Genomic DNA, 13,464 nt, shown 5'->3' with positions numbered 1-13,464 from the left:
ATTCACCCATCATCTATCTGCCCATCAACCACCCATCCGTCAACCCCTCTTCATTCATAAACACACACACACACATACACCGTACCTATTCATCCACCCATTCACTCATCCACCCAACCATCTATCCATTCATTCATCACCCATATTTTTATTCTCTTATCTTTCCCTCCACTCACTAATCCAGCCCCACATCCATCCGTCAACCCACAGTCCATTCACTCATTCACCAGTCTTCTTCATCTACCCATTCATCCATCCAGCTCTCTACTCACTCACTCATTGACCCATCCATCCATTTCCATCACTCCTCATTTACTCCTTCATTCATTCACCCACCTAGGTACCTGTTTTTTCATTATATACTCATTTAATATCCATTAACTTACTTATTTACTCATCTGCCAACTACTTCATTAGTCACTTGCTGTTCAATGATTTATCACACAGGTTTTCAGTTCAGCTTAACAAACACTTCCTGTGCCCCTGTTGCATGCAAAATAGTATGGCAGGAACTGCTGGGAATACAGAGTTGAATGTGGCCCTGCCGTGGCTTACCAACTGGAGAGTGGGGAGATGGAGAGCTCAAACAGGCCTGAAATAACTCTTAAGCTGGTCAGAATGATCAGAAGCATTAAGGAGTATCCCTTGGGTGCTGATCCCCACCATCGGGGAAATCAAGGAAGGCTTCCTACACGAAGGTTTGGGGTAGACTTGATTGGTGATACTAGAGTGGGAAGGAACAAAGGGAGCAAAGCACAGGTGCAGTAGATGTTGGTCCAGATAAGGCAGGATCCATGGGAACTTGTATGTCACCCTGGGTAGTCGTGGGGGAGTCCGAGCTACCCTGTCACAAGGGACCCAGCCTTGCTTCCCTGGCCATCTGTGCATCCTAGGACAGGTGCCTCTTGCCTTGTACCTTACAATGTGGGGAATTCTGCAGTTGAAAGAGATCAAAAACCCCAATGTCAGAGAAGGAGCTTTGGAAAGCTCCTTCTTTGGAAAGCTTCAGGGGGAGGCAAGTGAGTGATTCAGGAAGAAGTCAGTGTCCACTGTGGATGTGGAGCTACTTGTCTGGGTACACAGGTGGTCCACACATGCTCAGACCTCACATCTGCTTGATTTTACTCTTGCCAGTGTGGACAGCATAGACTTCCATCACCTCATAGAGGCCTCAAGTACCAGGGGCTGCAGTTTCCAGACAGATCCCTTCCCCAAACCTCCCTGGTTCTCCTCCAGATGTGCCCTAACCATGCAAGGGCGGGCCCAGGCCAAGTTGGTGGTCAGGCTGTCTCTAGCCCCACTTGTGGGGCCCAGAGAGGTGGCAGGGCATCTGTGCACACTGCCAACAGAATCCAGCTCTTGGGCTGCACCCTCTTCCACATCTTCAACTGGCTGCCCCTTGGGCTGGAGCCTCATTCAGCCCTGGCCCTGCTCCAGGGGCCAAGACTATGTATTCTAAGGAAGCTTATGAGTACGCCAGGCTCTCAGACCACGGCCAGGCCCACTGCCCTCATGCACACAGCCCTGCCATTTCCTAGCGGATCTGCCTGGGGATGAGAAGATTAGAGGCTGCTGGAGGAGGGAAGCTAACACAGCCCATGCTGCCCCCTCCCTGGTCGCCTCAGGAATTGGGCTGCTGTTGGGCGTGGGTGGAAGCAAGATTGCCATTGAAATGGGAAGTCATGATCAGGCAGAGGCTGGAGAGCAGCAGCCTGATTGAAAGGGAAAGCACTGGAAGAAGCCAAACCTGGGCACCAGGCCACAAGGGAGGAGCTGGTGTTCTTGTGGGGGCAGACAGGGCTGCCCCCGCACCACTCTCCTCCACCTTATCCCCTAGCCTGGGCCCCAGATACCTGGACGTGAGGCATAGGTGAGGGCAGAGGAAGCAAGGTGGGCAACTGGGAGCCGAAGCAGGCCAGGCCCAGGCCAGCGTGGCCGAGGCTGGGGACTCAGCCAGAGGTCAGTGTAGACAGCAACCCTGAATCATGTCACGTGCCCTGCCAACCAAAGATGACATTTTGACTTTTGACAGGTGTCAAAAGTGATCCTCTCCCCATACAGAATGCCAGATCCTGCCTCTTCCCCTTGCCATTCTGTCCTCCTGAATGTATATTGCTTCTTAAACCAAAGGCATGTTTCTGACTTTTGGAGCTTCAACCTTACCACTGCTTTCCTCAGAATTCTCATCCCTAGCTCTTTGAGAGGCAGGAGGTGTGTCTTCAGGGCTCGTGAGGAGCCAGAGAGGGGCCCATAGTAGGTTTCCAGTGAGAACCGCACACCTACTCTCACATACCTCCCTGCCATAGGGGTCCCCCTTCAAGGGAACTCTCTGCGGGGGCTGGCTGGGTGAAGGAGGCGCCAAGCCCAAGGTGGGGAGGGAGTGTCTCTGGCCTGTCAGCTCCAGAGCCCGTCTGACCCATGTGAAGGAACAAGCCTACTGTCATTTTCATTTATCCTCCACGAGGCTGGGAAGTGGACCACGGCCACCCTCTTGTCACTCCATGAAAGTGCTCTTTCTTTTTTTTTTTTATTTTTTTAAAAGATTTTATTTATTTATTTGACAGACAGAGATCACAAGTAGGCAGAGAGGCAGGCAGAGAGAGAGGAGGAGGCAGGCTCCCTGCTGAGCAGAGAGCCTGATGCAGGGCTAGATCCCAGGACCCTGGGATCATGACCTGAGCCGAAGGCATAGGCTTTAACCCACTGACCCACCCAGGCACCCGAAAGTGCTCTTTCTTAACAAAAGCTAAAGCTTTGCCCTTCCAGGATGGTTTAACAATAGCAGTAGTCCAGAATTCTGCAGAGAGAGATGAATTTTGCACACCTCGCTTAAAGAGTCTCAGATCCCTAGCTCCTGATAAATAGCTTAAGTACTGCCCTTCTGGCACTTGGCAACCCCAGCCCCTCCCCTGACTCCTGGCAGCTCCGACACAGGTCCCTGCACCTCCTCCCCAGTTGTCTGGTCCTGTACCCAGCGCCCATCCCAGCATCCCTCACTGCCTAGACAGCCACCTCTCCATGTTCTGACCCCGCAATTAGTCCCAGAGGCCCGAGGATTGCCCTTGCCCCTTCTCTGCTCCATCCCTCACGTCCCTCACCTGGAAAGCAGAGTCAGACCTGGGGACACATGTAGAAGGTGCTAGATTTTCAAATGTTGAGACAGCTCAGAGGCCCATCACAATCCCTTCTTTCACCAATAGACATAGAGGCACCTTCCAGGAAAGTCCTCAAGAGCTCTGCATTGCTTCTGGGTGGGATTCTGCCTTGTCCCTGGTGATCTCAGTTTGGAGCCCACTTCCCAGGGAGCAACTCCATGCTCATTCTAACCCCGCTGTCTGCCATTACTCCCAGGCAGCAAGACCCCATCTGCAGGCTTCATCCCTGGATGAACCCATGCTTCTCCCTTAGACCCCGGGCCAAGACCCGAGATCTGGGGCCGAATGCCCTCAACCCAGACTGCATTTGAGCAATTGGGAAAAGGGATGAGAATTGGTCTTTCATTTTATAGCCAAATTCACTATATTCAAGAGAACTGTGGGGTTAGGATGAGGGCCCAGAGCTGCTGGCCATCAGCAATCCTTAAGGTCCCTGGGCCTCAATTTCCCCATAATGGCCCCTATGGTGCCTGCCTTGAAGAGCCTGATCCCTGGCCTCCACAGGTCCTGAACCTCTTCCTGGCTCTGCTGCTCAGCTCCTTCAGTGCAGACAACCTCACAGCCCCTGACGATGACGGGGAAATGAACAACCTCCAGTTAGCCCTGGCACGTATCCAGCGAGGCCTGCGCTTCCTCAAGCGGACCACCTGGGACTTCTGCTGCGGGATCCTCCAGCGGCGTCCCCAGAAACCTGCAGCCCTCTCCAGCCACGGCCAGCTGCCCAGCTGCATGGCCACCTCCAGCACCCCACCACCCCCAGAGTCAGAGAAGGCGCCTCCGGCCCGCAAGGAGACGCGGTTTGAGGAAGACGAGCGGCCGAGCCAGGGACCCCCCGGGGATGCAGAACCTGTGTGTGTGCCCATTGCTGTGGCTGAGTCAGACACGGATGACCAAGAAGACGATGAGGAGAACAGCCTGGGCACGGAGGAGGAGTCCACTAAGCAGGTGACTGCCCCACCCCCCGCATATATGCAGCACCTACCTGTACAGGGCCCGGGTCTGTGCTTGCCAGGGCTCCCAGCCTTGCTTCACGCAGCTGACCCTGCCACCCTCAAGAGGCAGCGTCACAGTGGGGTGCTGAGGCCAGCTGTCAGCCCTCTCTTCCCAACCCAGCCCTGAGGGGACCTTGGAAGGGGCTATTGTCCATTGTTTGCCTGATACTAGCCAGGAGCAGCGAACTGTACAGAAAGGGGAACTGAGGCATGGCAAGAGAGAGACTTGCTAGGAGTGCCTCGCACACCTACGACAGAGTCAGCACTACTGCCCACCCCCTTCCCCCAACCATCGTCCCCCTCCAGTACTAATATGGCGGAATGTCTTAGGGAGGGAGGAGTGCAGTCTCCTGACCTCCCAACTGCCCTCTCCCCTCCTCCCAGGCCCAGGACTAACTTGGAGATTTAAAAATAAGCATCCCTAAGATGGCAGGTGTCAGAGACAGCACTATCTTATCTCCCAACCTGTTATTTTTAACACTTAGGACCAGAGTCTGGACAAAAGAGACAGTGCCCCCAATCCCCTCAGTTCTCCCGTGGCCTGAGCCAAGCACAGATGGCTTCTTCTTAGGTCTTTAGGTCAAGCAGTGAGTGGTTCTCTGTCTGACTGGGCCCGTCCTCACTGCTTGCTGTGGGCCTGCGCCGGTTGGGTCTGCTGTGAAGGGACACTGCTCCCCACGTGGGGAGTTGCTTCCACATCGTTCTGCCTCCCAGTGGTCCCAGAGGCCAGCTTCTACCCCTTCGGTCAGGCTGTCGGACAGGGACAGTGTAAGCTGGGGAAGGGCAGTGCTAGCAGTTGCCAGACCACGGCTACCAGTTATCTCCAGGATGCTCCCTTTCCTGCTCCTCTCCTTCTCTTGAGGCTGTTGGCTCTGGCTCCCCGGGGCCAGTGTGCGTGCATGTGTGTGTGTGCGTGCACACGTGTGTGGAAGGTGCCATGCAGAGTGCCGTGGGAACTCATGGGGGAGGTCTGTATGTCCCTCCTAAGTGGAGTTGCCAGCATTTGGGAACTGGGCAGTGCACCCCAGCCACACCCTTCCGGGGAGTGGGAGGAGGGGAGACTTAGGCCAGATTGACCAGGATCCTCCCAGAGGGAGAGACCTTCGGTGACCTGAGGCCCCATGAAGAGGGCAGGAAGCAGTGCTCCAGTTGCTTATGCGGGGCCCTGGGACACTCGGCCAGGGAGCTCATGGGCTGGGGGTCTCTTCGGCAGGAATCCCAGCCTGTTTCCGGCAGCCCAGAGGCCCTCCCAGAGCCCAGGGCCTGGAGCCAGGTGTCAGAGACCCCCTCCTCCGAGGCCAGTGTGGCTCAGGCAGACTGGCAGCAGCGGCGGAAAGTGGAGTCCCCGGCCCCAGGGTGCAGTGAGGTAACACACACCTTTGTCCCTGAAGCCAGCGGGGTGCCGCACTAGGATCGGAGCCAGTCTGAGGGTTCCTCGCACACACCTGCATTTCCTGGTGGGAGCCATAGCCACCGTCACAGGCAGTGTGGGAGACCTGTCCGCACAGGGGGGCACGGGCAGCCCTGCCCTGACAGGGGAGGGGTGGCATGGGGCCCAGAGCTTCTGGAAGGTTCTGGAAGCTGCCAGCCTCCGTGTGCTCCGTGTGCTAACCCTACCCCTCCATGTGCTCATCCCTCCTCACTCAGTTCCCGTGCTTTGGTCCTCTTTGGCAAATGTTTGTCCTGTGAATTACCCCATTCCAGGGGACTTTGGGGGCCCCTGAGAACAAGTTCTTGAAGCATTGGCCACCAGCAGCTTCTCTCCTGGACTAAGGCCGAGGCCGCAAACCGGAGGCCTAATCTAGGGTTTTGTTCTGGCTACAGAAGGATTTTTAATTTGAATATGCTACGAACATTTAAAACTTGGTAGCTTTTATGTAAAAAAGCATAAAACAAGAAAACAAACAAAAATTCTGCATTGAAATGCAGAAAAAAAGTAGGAAAAATGAAAAAAAAAATTGGAAGAAGAACCACCCCGCCGGAGACAAGTGATGACCACCTCCATGACACTGACTAGAACTCCCTGGTTTGCCACATACCCACATGCTTAACTTCATTCCACAACTTGCAAGCATTCCACGCCTGTAAGCATTTGAGTCTGCAGCCCCTGAGCTAAAGGACTGCGGCGTTGGTCATGCTCCCTGACCCCACACAGCCACCCCCCGTGCATGCCAAGCATGGTGGAAGGTAGAGGGCAGGTGTTCAGAGGCAGAGCAGCCTGACCCTAACCCTTGGTCCAGCAACTGTGACTTGCTTCAACGGAATGTTGTACCTTTTGTGCAATGGGTTTATAGGAGACTTTGTGATCATGATCAGCTCTGGAGCACGAGCACCTGCTGGAATCTTCATCCTGACAATACAGGTCATTCTTCTCCCCTGGAGATTCTGACACAGAGGCATGTGGGAGCAGGAAGATGCAGGAGGGGTCCAAAGTCACGGAGAGGGAGGGTTTTCATACTGGAATGATGACACTTCTTCGTCTCCTCAAATCAGTTCATGGTAGGACCCATCAAAGGAAGAGAGAGGTGGGCTGGGTGTTCCTGGACAAGGACCCCTCATCCCACCTGCAGCGGGTTCCTGAGAACCTATCTCCCAGCCAATGCCCCCTGGTACTTTGTGCAGCTCCAGCGTCTGAAAAACAAAGTAGTGCGGAGATCTCCTCTGGCTTGTGCCTTTCCCAGTTCAGCTGCCCAACGAAGTGGGGGGCAGAAGGATGAGCCCTCAAAGCCACGGGGACCCTAGAAGGGCCAAGGCTCCACCCTGCACCCAGCAACCCTCTTGACTTTCCCATCAGCATCCAACCCTTCCCCATCACAAACGCCAAAACTGAAGAGGACTTTGAGAAAGCAGCAGAGGGAGTCACGGAAAGAAGGGAAAAGAAGTCCTCTTCAGTTTTGGCTGGCACCATAGACAGGATCCAAGGCCACCAAAGGCTTCCCTTCCCTCTCAGAAGCCTCTTGCCCCTGCCATGCCTTCTGTAGGGTAGGCTCCTAGGAGCAGAGCCTGAGACGGGCGTCCTGTGCCCCCAGAGGGAGTGCCCCCAGATAAGCTGATAGGGAAGAGCGAGAAGAAGGATGAAACCAATGAAAAAGCTCCGAAAGGCTCGGTCCTGGATTCAGGCCTCAGCCTGGTCCAGTGGGGAGCTCTGGGGCACACACTGCACATGGCATTGTCCCACTACCCCCTCCCCAGGCAAGGGGCTGGCCTCATGTCTTCCCACATCTGTGCAACAGTGGGTGTCAGCCACCTGTAGCTTGGGTTGAAACCCACAAGCTATTACGGGGCATGGCCACTCCCTGGCTATAGACCGTGTTCGGAAGAAGGGGCCAGCTCCATATCAGTGTTCATGGTGCGGTGGACCTACCAGAGGGAACTGGGCCGAGCACTGGCAGTGACCACTACTGCTCCCCCCAGTGACCGCATCCACATGGGACCGACGGACACTCGCAACGCCGCGTGCCCACGGTTCTCTGTAATCAGATTATTCAAGGGCTGGCTGGCAGAGCCCTGTGTGGCCAGGCAGGGCAGCCTCCAGGCCCTTCTTGCTTTGACTCCGGGCTCTGCTCATCACCCCAGCACTCATGAACTGGGCAAGAAGCGTCGGTTGGGTGGCTGGCCCGTGCTCTCTGTGTCTGACCCCGTACCGGTGTGTGCCTTTGGCCTGGTTCGGACTCTGTTCTGGGTGTGGGGGGCATGCCTGTTTGCACTGCGTGTGCCAAGCTGCCACTGTGTGTCCTTGTCCGAGTGTGTGCCCGTGTTGCCACCCATGTCTGTCTCTTCCCAGCTGGACACATTCCCCAACCCCAGTGCTTTCCAGTACCCCCTGCACCTGACCCTAGACCCCAGCAGACCAGAGCCACAGACTCAGGAGCCTCTGAAGTCCAACCTCAGTTCAACCTGGGGCAGGTTACCACCCACCCACCCTGGGCTCAGATTTCCAGGTTATGCAGTGGGAAGAAGTCTGGGCACCTCCCCTCAGGGAGCCCCTGGCTGCCCCAGACTCGGGGCTCAAGGCTGGAGCTTCTATATGACCCTCATCCACCCCATCCCACACCCCTGCCCACAGACTCACGAGGACAGCTACTCAGAGGGAAGCACAGCAGACATGACCAACACTGCTGACCTCCTGGAGCAGATCCCTGACCTGGGTGAGGATGTCAAGGATCCGGAAGACTGTTTCACTGAAGGTACTGCCCTGAGTGGCCCTTTGCCAGAGCCTCAGCCCCACCGGGGCGGGGGGCGGGGGCGGTGTGTGGGCAGAACAGCCAGCAGCTCCTTGGGGCCCAGGGCCATGTTGCACCTCACCCTGACCCCAATGCTTGCTCTCCCTCCACATTCCTCATGACCTGGGGGGCCCCCTCCTTCTACCCAGGACCTGATGACACCCTTGCCCGTGGACTGCTGGGCTGGGCAGCTGTGGGTCAGCCGCACGGAAGACCCATGACTGCATTGGTAGAATGACAACACGAGTGTGTGACCCCCAGCAGCAAGGGCTCCATCCTCTTCCCCGTGCCTCTAGCACACGGTGCCTGGCCCATTGCAGGCCTTCTGTAAATACTCACCGGTGGTGACATGTGCCCGTCATCAGCATCTGTGGCTTTTATGAATTGGTGGTGAATATTCAGAAGGCAACTGGGGATAAAATGAGAGTTCCCCTCCACATGGCATGTCCTTTGGGGCTATCAATGAGGGCTTTGCCCTTGCCATGGCTCAAAAACTGCAAACGTGGAAAAGACCCAGGGACCGAGTACTCCAGGAGTTCTGGAATATCCCCCCAGGGGGAGAATTTCCCAGGTGAGCAGAGGAGAAACTGGTGCCCAGCCCAGCCCAGCCTTCCCTCTGCTCAGATCTGCCAGGCCCTTTACCCACTCACTGGATGCCTAGTCCATCCGGCCTTTCCACAGAGCTCTTGCTGAGCGTGGGCCCCTGAGGACAGCACTGCAGTGCTCCCTGCTGTCCCATCACACCTGCCTACCACGTCACCCTGTTCACTACTCCACGTGATAACCTCGTTCTCTCAGTCACCCCTTCCGAGGGGTGGGCATCTGCAGGCCCCGGATTGGGCCTGACCCTTCCTTCCCTCCCCTCCACAGGCTGCATCCGGCGCTGTCCTTGCTGCACCGTGGACACCACGCAGGGCCCCGGGAAGGTCTGGTGGCGACTGCGCAAGACCTGCTACCGCATCGTGGAGCACAGCTGGTTTGAGACGTTCATCATCTTCATGATCCTGCTCAGCAGCGGAGCCCTGGTACCCTCCTGGGGCTGTAGGGTTGTGCAGAGAGGGATGGTGGAGCGGGGAGGGCAGGAAGGGTAGTCTGCCACTGGGAGCTAGGCCAGAAACTGGGGCAGAGCCTCTGCTGTAGATGGGCTTCCCCTGGCCCCTGGCACGGGAGTCAGCTCACAAATTCCCATCACCACAGCAGGAACGGAAGTCAGAGCCAGAAGGGCTCACGGAGGTCATCTGGCCAGAACCCTGGGTCCCGCCAGAGGGGAATAATTGGCCCCATTTCACAGCTGGCATAGGTCATAGGTCACAGGTCACCAGCCTCCCTCCGCCAAGTGCTGGGGACACACCCACCTGCACCTTGCACCATTAGGCCATTTCAGTGCAGTTAACGATGCTGCCTGAGATTCCACTGGTAGCTCCCTTCATTCCAGCTGTTCCAGGGTTAGAGACAGGGCTGTGTAGTTCACACATTGTCACATTTGATCCCAACAACAACCCTTTGCAGAAACATTACATAACCTGCCTAAGGTCCCACCACTTGCAAGCAGCGGATGTGGCAGTCAGATTCAGGAGTCCTTTGTCTTGACCTTCCACTTGTTCAATAGGTCTCTTCTAAGTTTTCCTTCTATCTAGTCCTTTGAGCCGTGGGGAGCAACAACAGGAGGAAGAGACACCAGCCCCGGCCTCACTGGCTGAGAGTCTAGCTGGGGAAACCAGATTCAGTAGGTTTGAGGTAGTCAGAGATCAGCTCGTGAGAAAACATTGAAAAAGAATAAATGACTGGGAGGTCAGGGGAACTGGAGCAATCAGGAAGACTTTCTGGAGATAGCAGGTGAAGCTGGGCTATGCAGGACAAGGAGGTTTGCTGAGACCAAGAGTAGCAGGGAGGCCCTCCTGGAATGCCCTATGTGGTTCCCAAGCACCCTATTCTGATCTCTCAGAGTCCATTTAGGAGTAGATGGGATGGCACTGGAGAGGGTTCTAGAAGATGCTGGTGAACGGGGAGATGGGTAGTCAAGAAGACAGAGGAGATAATCACTTTCCTGACCCAGGGGAGCAAGCACTTGATATCGTTGGGGAGGTGAGAACCCCATGTTTGAGCAATTGACAGGAAATGCTTTGAACCCCAGAGCAAAAGCGAAGGGCACTTTGACCCAAGGCTATGTGCCTCCACTCTGTGGCACCTCCTGAGCTTAGGTCATGTGGAAGTGCCATGGCAGCCACCCCTGTATCTCTGGGCCTCTTGTCCCATCCTGTACTCCCCTCCCCTGTTCCAGAGTGGGCCTAGAGACCTGACTTACAGGCCGCATGTTTTACCATTGGCAGCTAGAGCCAAATCTCTGTAGGCTTCAGAGAAGGATGATTTGACAATATGTTAACGAGTTTTGTTTTTAAACAGCCACAAACAAGGGCAGCCAGAGCCATGTAGTCTGGGCTGTGGAGGAAAAACTCAGCCTGGCATAAGTGAGGAGGAGTTTTGGCAAGCAAATGGTGAATCTAATCAGGGTAGACAGCCAAGCACGGCTTTAAAAAAAAACACGTCGATGATATATTGAGAAAAAGAAGTCTGAGTGTGTTATTTAAAGTTATAAACTCGGTTAACAGAAAGCAAACTATATATCCCTTCCAAATTGTTGAAGGGAATTTTCTTTTAAAGAAAACAGAGCTCTTACAGCAGAAGATAGGAGAAAAAAGAAGGAACAAGGCGACATTAAACCAGGAAACAAAAAATAAGGTGGCAGAGGGAAAAGCAAATACGTTTTAATAATAATGATAACTGGATAAAATTCATCTTTGAAAAAAGGAAAGGAATCTGAATGGATTTAAAAAACAAAAACAAAGACTTCACCTATGTACTCTTAAATGACAAACCAAAACACTGTCACTCAGAAATAGTAAAAGTAAAATAATAAGATTTATCAGGCAAATGCAATCATGACAAAAATCAGAGTGTTTGTGTCTGTTAATACTAAGCAAGGTTGAATTCAATGTAAAAAATGTGAGATAAAACAAAGCAGGTCACAGCTATAACAAAAATAAAACTATTGGGGCACCTAGGTCGCTCAGCAGAGGAGTCTGCTTCTCCCTCTCCCTCTCCCTCTGTGCTCTTGCTCACTCTCTCAAATGAATAAATTTTTAAAAGTAAATAAACTATTATGAATATATTTTTGCTTGGGATTGCATAACACTTATATCAAACAAGAACTATTAGAAAAAAAAAGAAAAAGAAAAAAGTGACAGTGATGCAATAATACAGGGAGATTTAACCACACTTTTACTATTTCCTGACAAATCACATAAAAAGAACAAGACTATGAGAGAACTAAATTATGTATATATATGTAGTTAACAAGTTTGAACTAGCCTAATAATAAAAACAATAACATTTAAATAGCACCCACTATGTGCCAGACCCTGTCATAAGCATTTTACAAAGATTAATCCATTTGATTCTCATAATAACTCTAAGAAATGAGTCTGTTATTAAGTCTGTCTTACAGATAAGGAAACTGCTAGATGTAGCAAAAATAGAAAGACTAAAAAACAACAACAAAAACAATTCTTAGAATTGTAAAAGTCATTCTTAAACTGTGGATCAAACAGAAAATAGTTGGATGGTACATTCATGGGTGCTCGTTATATTAAAAAGTAAGCAAATAAATAAAATACAAAGGCTACTCATGGGCCAAAGATGACAGTGTTTGTAAGTCAAAGATTATGATTCAACCAATTCTGTCCACTTAAGATCTAGAAAAATAAGAAAGGAAAATTAGAGGTAGAGAAAAAAAAACTGGCTGGGGAATAAAAAACTAGAAAATAATAATATTGAAAGCACCGCTTGTAGAATGCAGCCAAAGCTATAATAAGGGGAAAATACATAGGGGCGCCTGGGTGGCTCAGTCAGTTAAACATCCCATTCTTGATCTCAACTCAAGTCTTGATCTCAGGGTCATGAGTTCAGGTGCCATGTTGGGTTCCACACTGGATATGGAGCCTACCTAGGGGGGACAGGGGGAAGGAGGAGAATTCATAGACTTAAACACTTTTATTAATAAATAGAAAGAATGCAAATTAATTATTTAACTCAAGAAATTACAGATGTAGCAGCAAAATATTCTTAAGGACAATAAGAAAATAATAAAATTTAAAAAACAAGTTAACCAATTAAAAATAAATAATAAAACTGATATGAAATTCCAAAGCTGATGCCTTAAAAAGTTAATAAAATAGATAAACCAGTAGCTAATTCTGATCTCTCACATCTCCAAGGATGGGTTCTTTTGCATTCCCAAGGAAGAAAATAATTCCAGTCCTGTTTAAAATGTTGTAGTGTATGAGGAAAGATGGAAAGTCTGCACATCCTTTTTATACAAGCTAAATAATGCTGATTTTTAAAACCTCAGGTATAACAACGGGAAAACCATGGATTAGTTTTCATACACCATACTTATGAATAGTGTTGCAAATATCTGAAATACATGCAGATAAGAACCAGCAATATACTTTAAAAATTAAATAAGTCATACCAGGTATATTCTAAAATGGGAGAATAGTGCCATACTAGGATATCTATGTATATGAATAGGACAGAGATTTAAAAATATAATTATCTCAATGCATATCTGATTTTTAAAACTCCAGTAAGAGTAGAAATTAAATATATTTCCTTAGTGAAAAATTTGTTCAAATTAACTTCTATTATATCATTAGTAGTAAAGTACTTGAAACATTTTTATGAAAGTCATGAGTAAGAAAAGGTTGCTTTAACTACATTTTAGCTGTAGTTCCATTATTGAATAATAATCTTGAAGTACTAGCCAGTGCAATTGTAAGCACAAAATAACAGGGAATAAATATGACATGAGATGTTGTAAGAGGTACATGCAGAAAACTCTAAAACTTTGCTAAGCACTGTAAAAGAAGACAGACCAATAAGTATACTATAAATACACTCTGGTCTTGGGTATGGGAACTCCATATTAGGTCCTAATGCAGTTAATAATTTCAGTGCAATAACAATAAAATTGCAACATTTTTAAAGGGAATTTGACAAAACATTGCTAATTTTATCTTGAAAATTACTAAAAAC

At 51.0% G+C, this 13,464-nt stretch overlaps 1 protein-coding gene across 3 annotated transcripts in view; it reads left to right on the top strand.

The window, feature by feature from the left end:
- Positions 1 to 13,464, top strand: part of SCN5A (sodium voltage-gated channel alpha subunit 5) — a 94,361-nt gene that overhangs the window by 60,284 nt on the left and 20,613 nt on the right. For 2 of the 3 annotated variants that reach the window (XM_082745384.1, XM_082745383.1), the window contains exons 17-20: positions 3,660 to 4,100; positions 5,361 to 5,513; positions 8,214 to 8,334; positions 9,241 to 9,395. In XM_082745384.1, coding sequence (XP_082601510.1) covers positions 3,660 to 4,100; positions 5,361 to 5,513; positions 8,214 to 8,334; positions 9,241 to 9,395 — 870 coding nt within the window. The remainder of the gene's footprint in view (positions 1 to 3,659; positions 4,101 to 5,360; positions 5,514 to 8,213; positions 8,335 to 9,240; positions 9,396 to 13,464) is intronic. The other variant, XM_082745385.1, reaches the window with a different exon arrangement.

This window comes from Mustela nivalis (genome assembly GCF_964662115.1).
Source record: "Mustela nivalis genome assembly, chromosome: 1".
In the NCBI taxonomy this organism is placed as follows: domain Eukaryota; kingdom Metazoa; phylum Chordata; class Mammalia; order Carnivora; family Mustelidae; genus Mustela; species Mustela nivalis.
The sequence above is the reverse complement of the archived record's forward strand: the minus strand, read 5'-3'. Positions and strand labels throughout refer to the sequence as shown.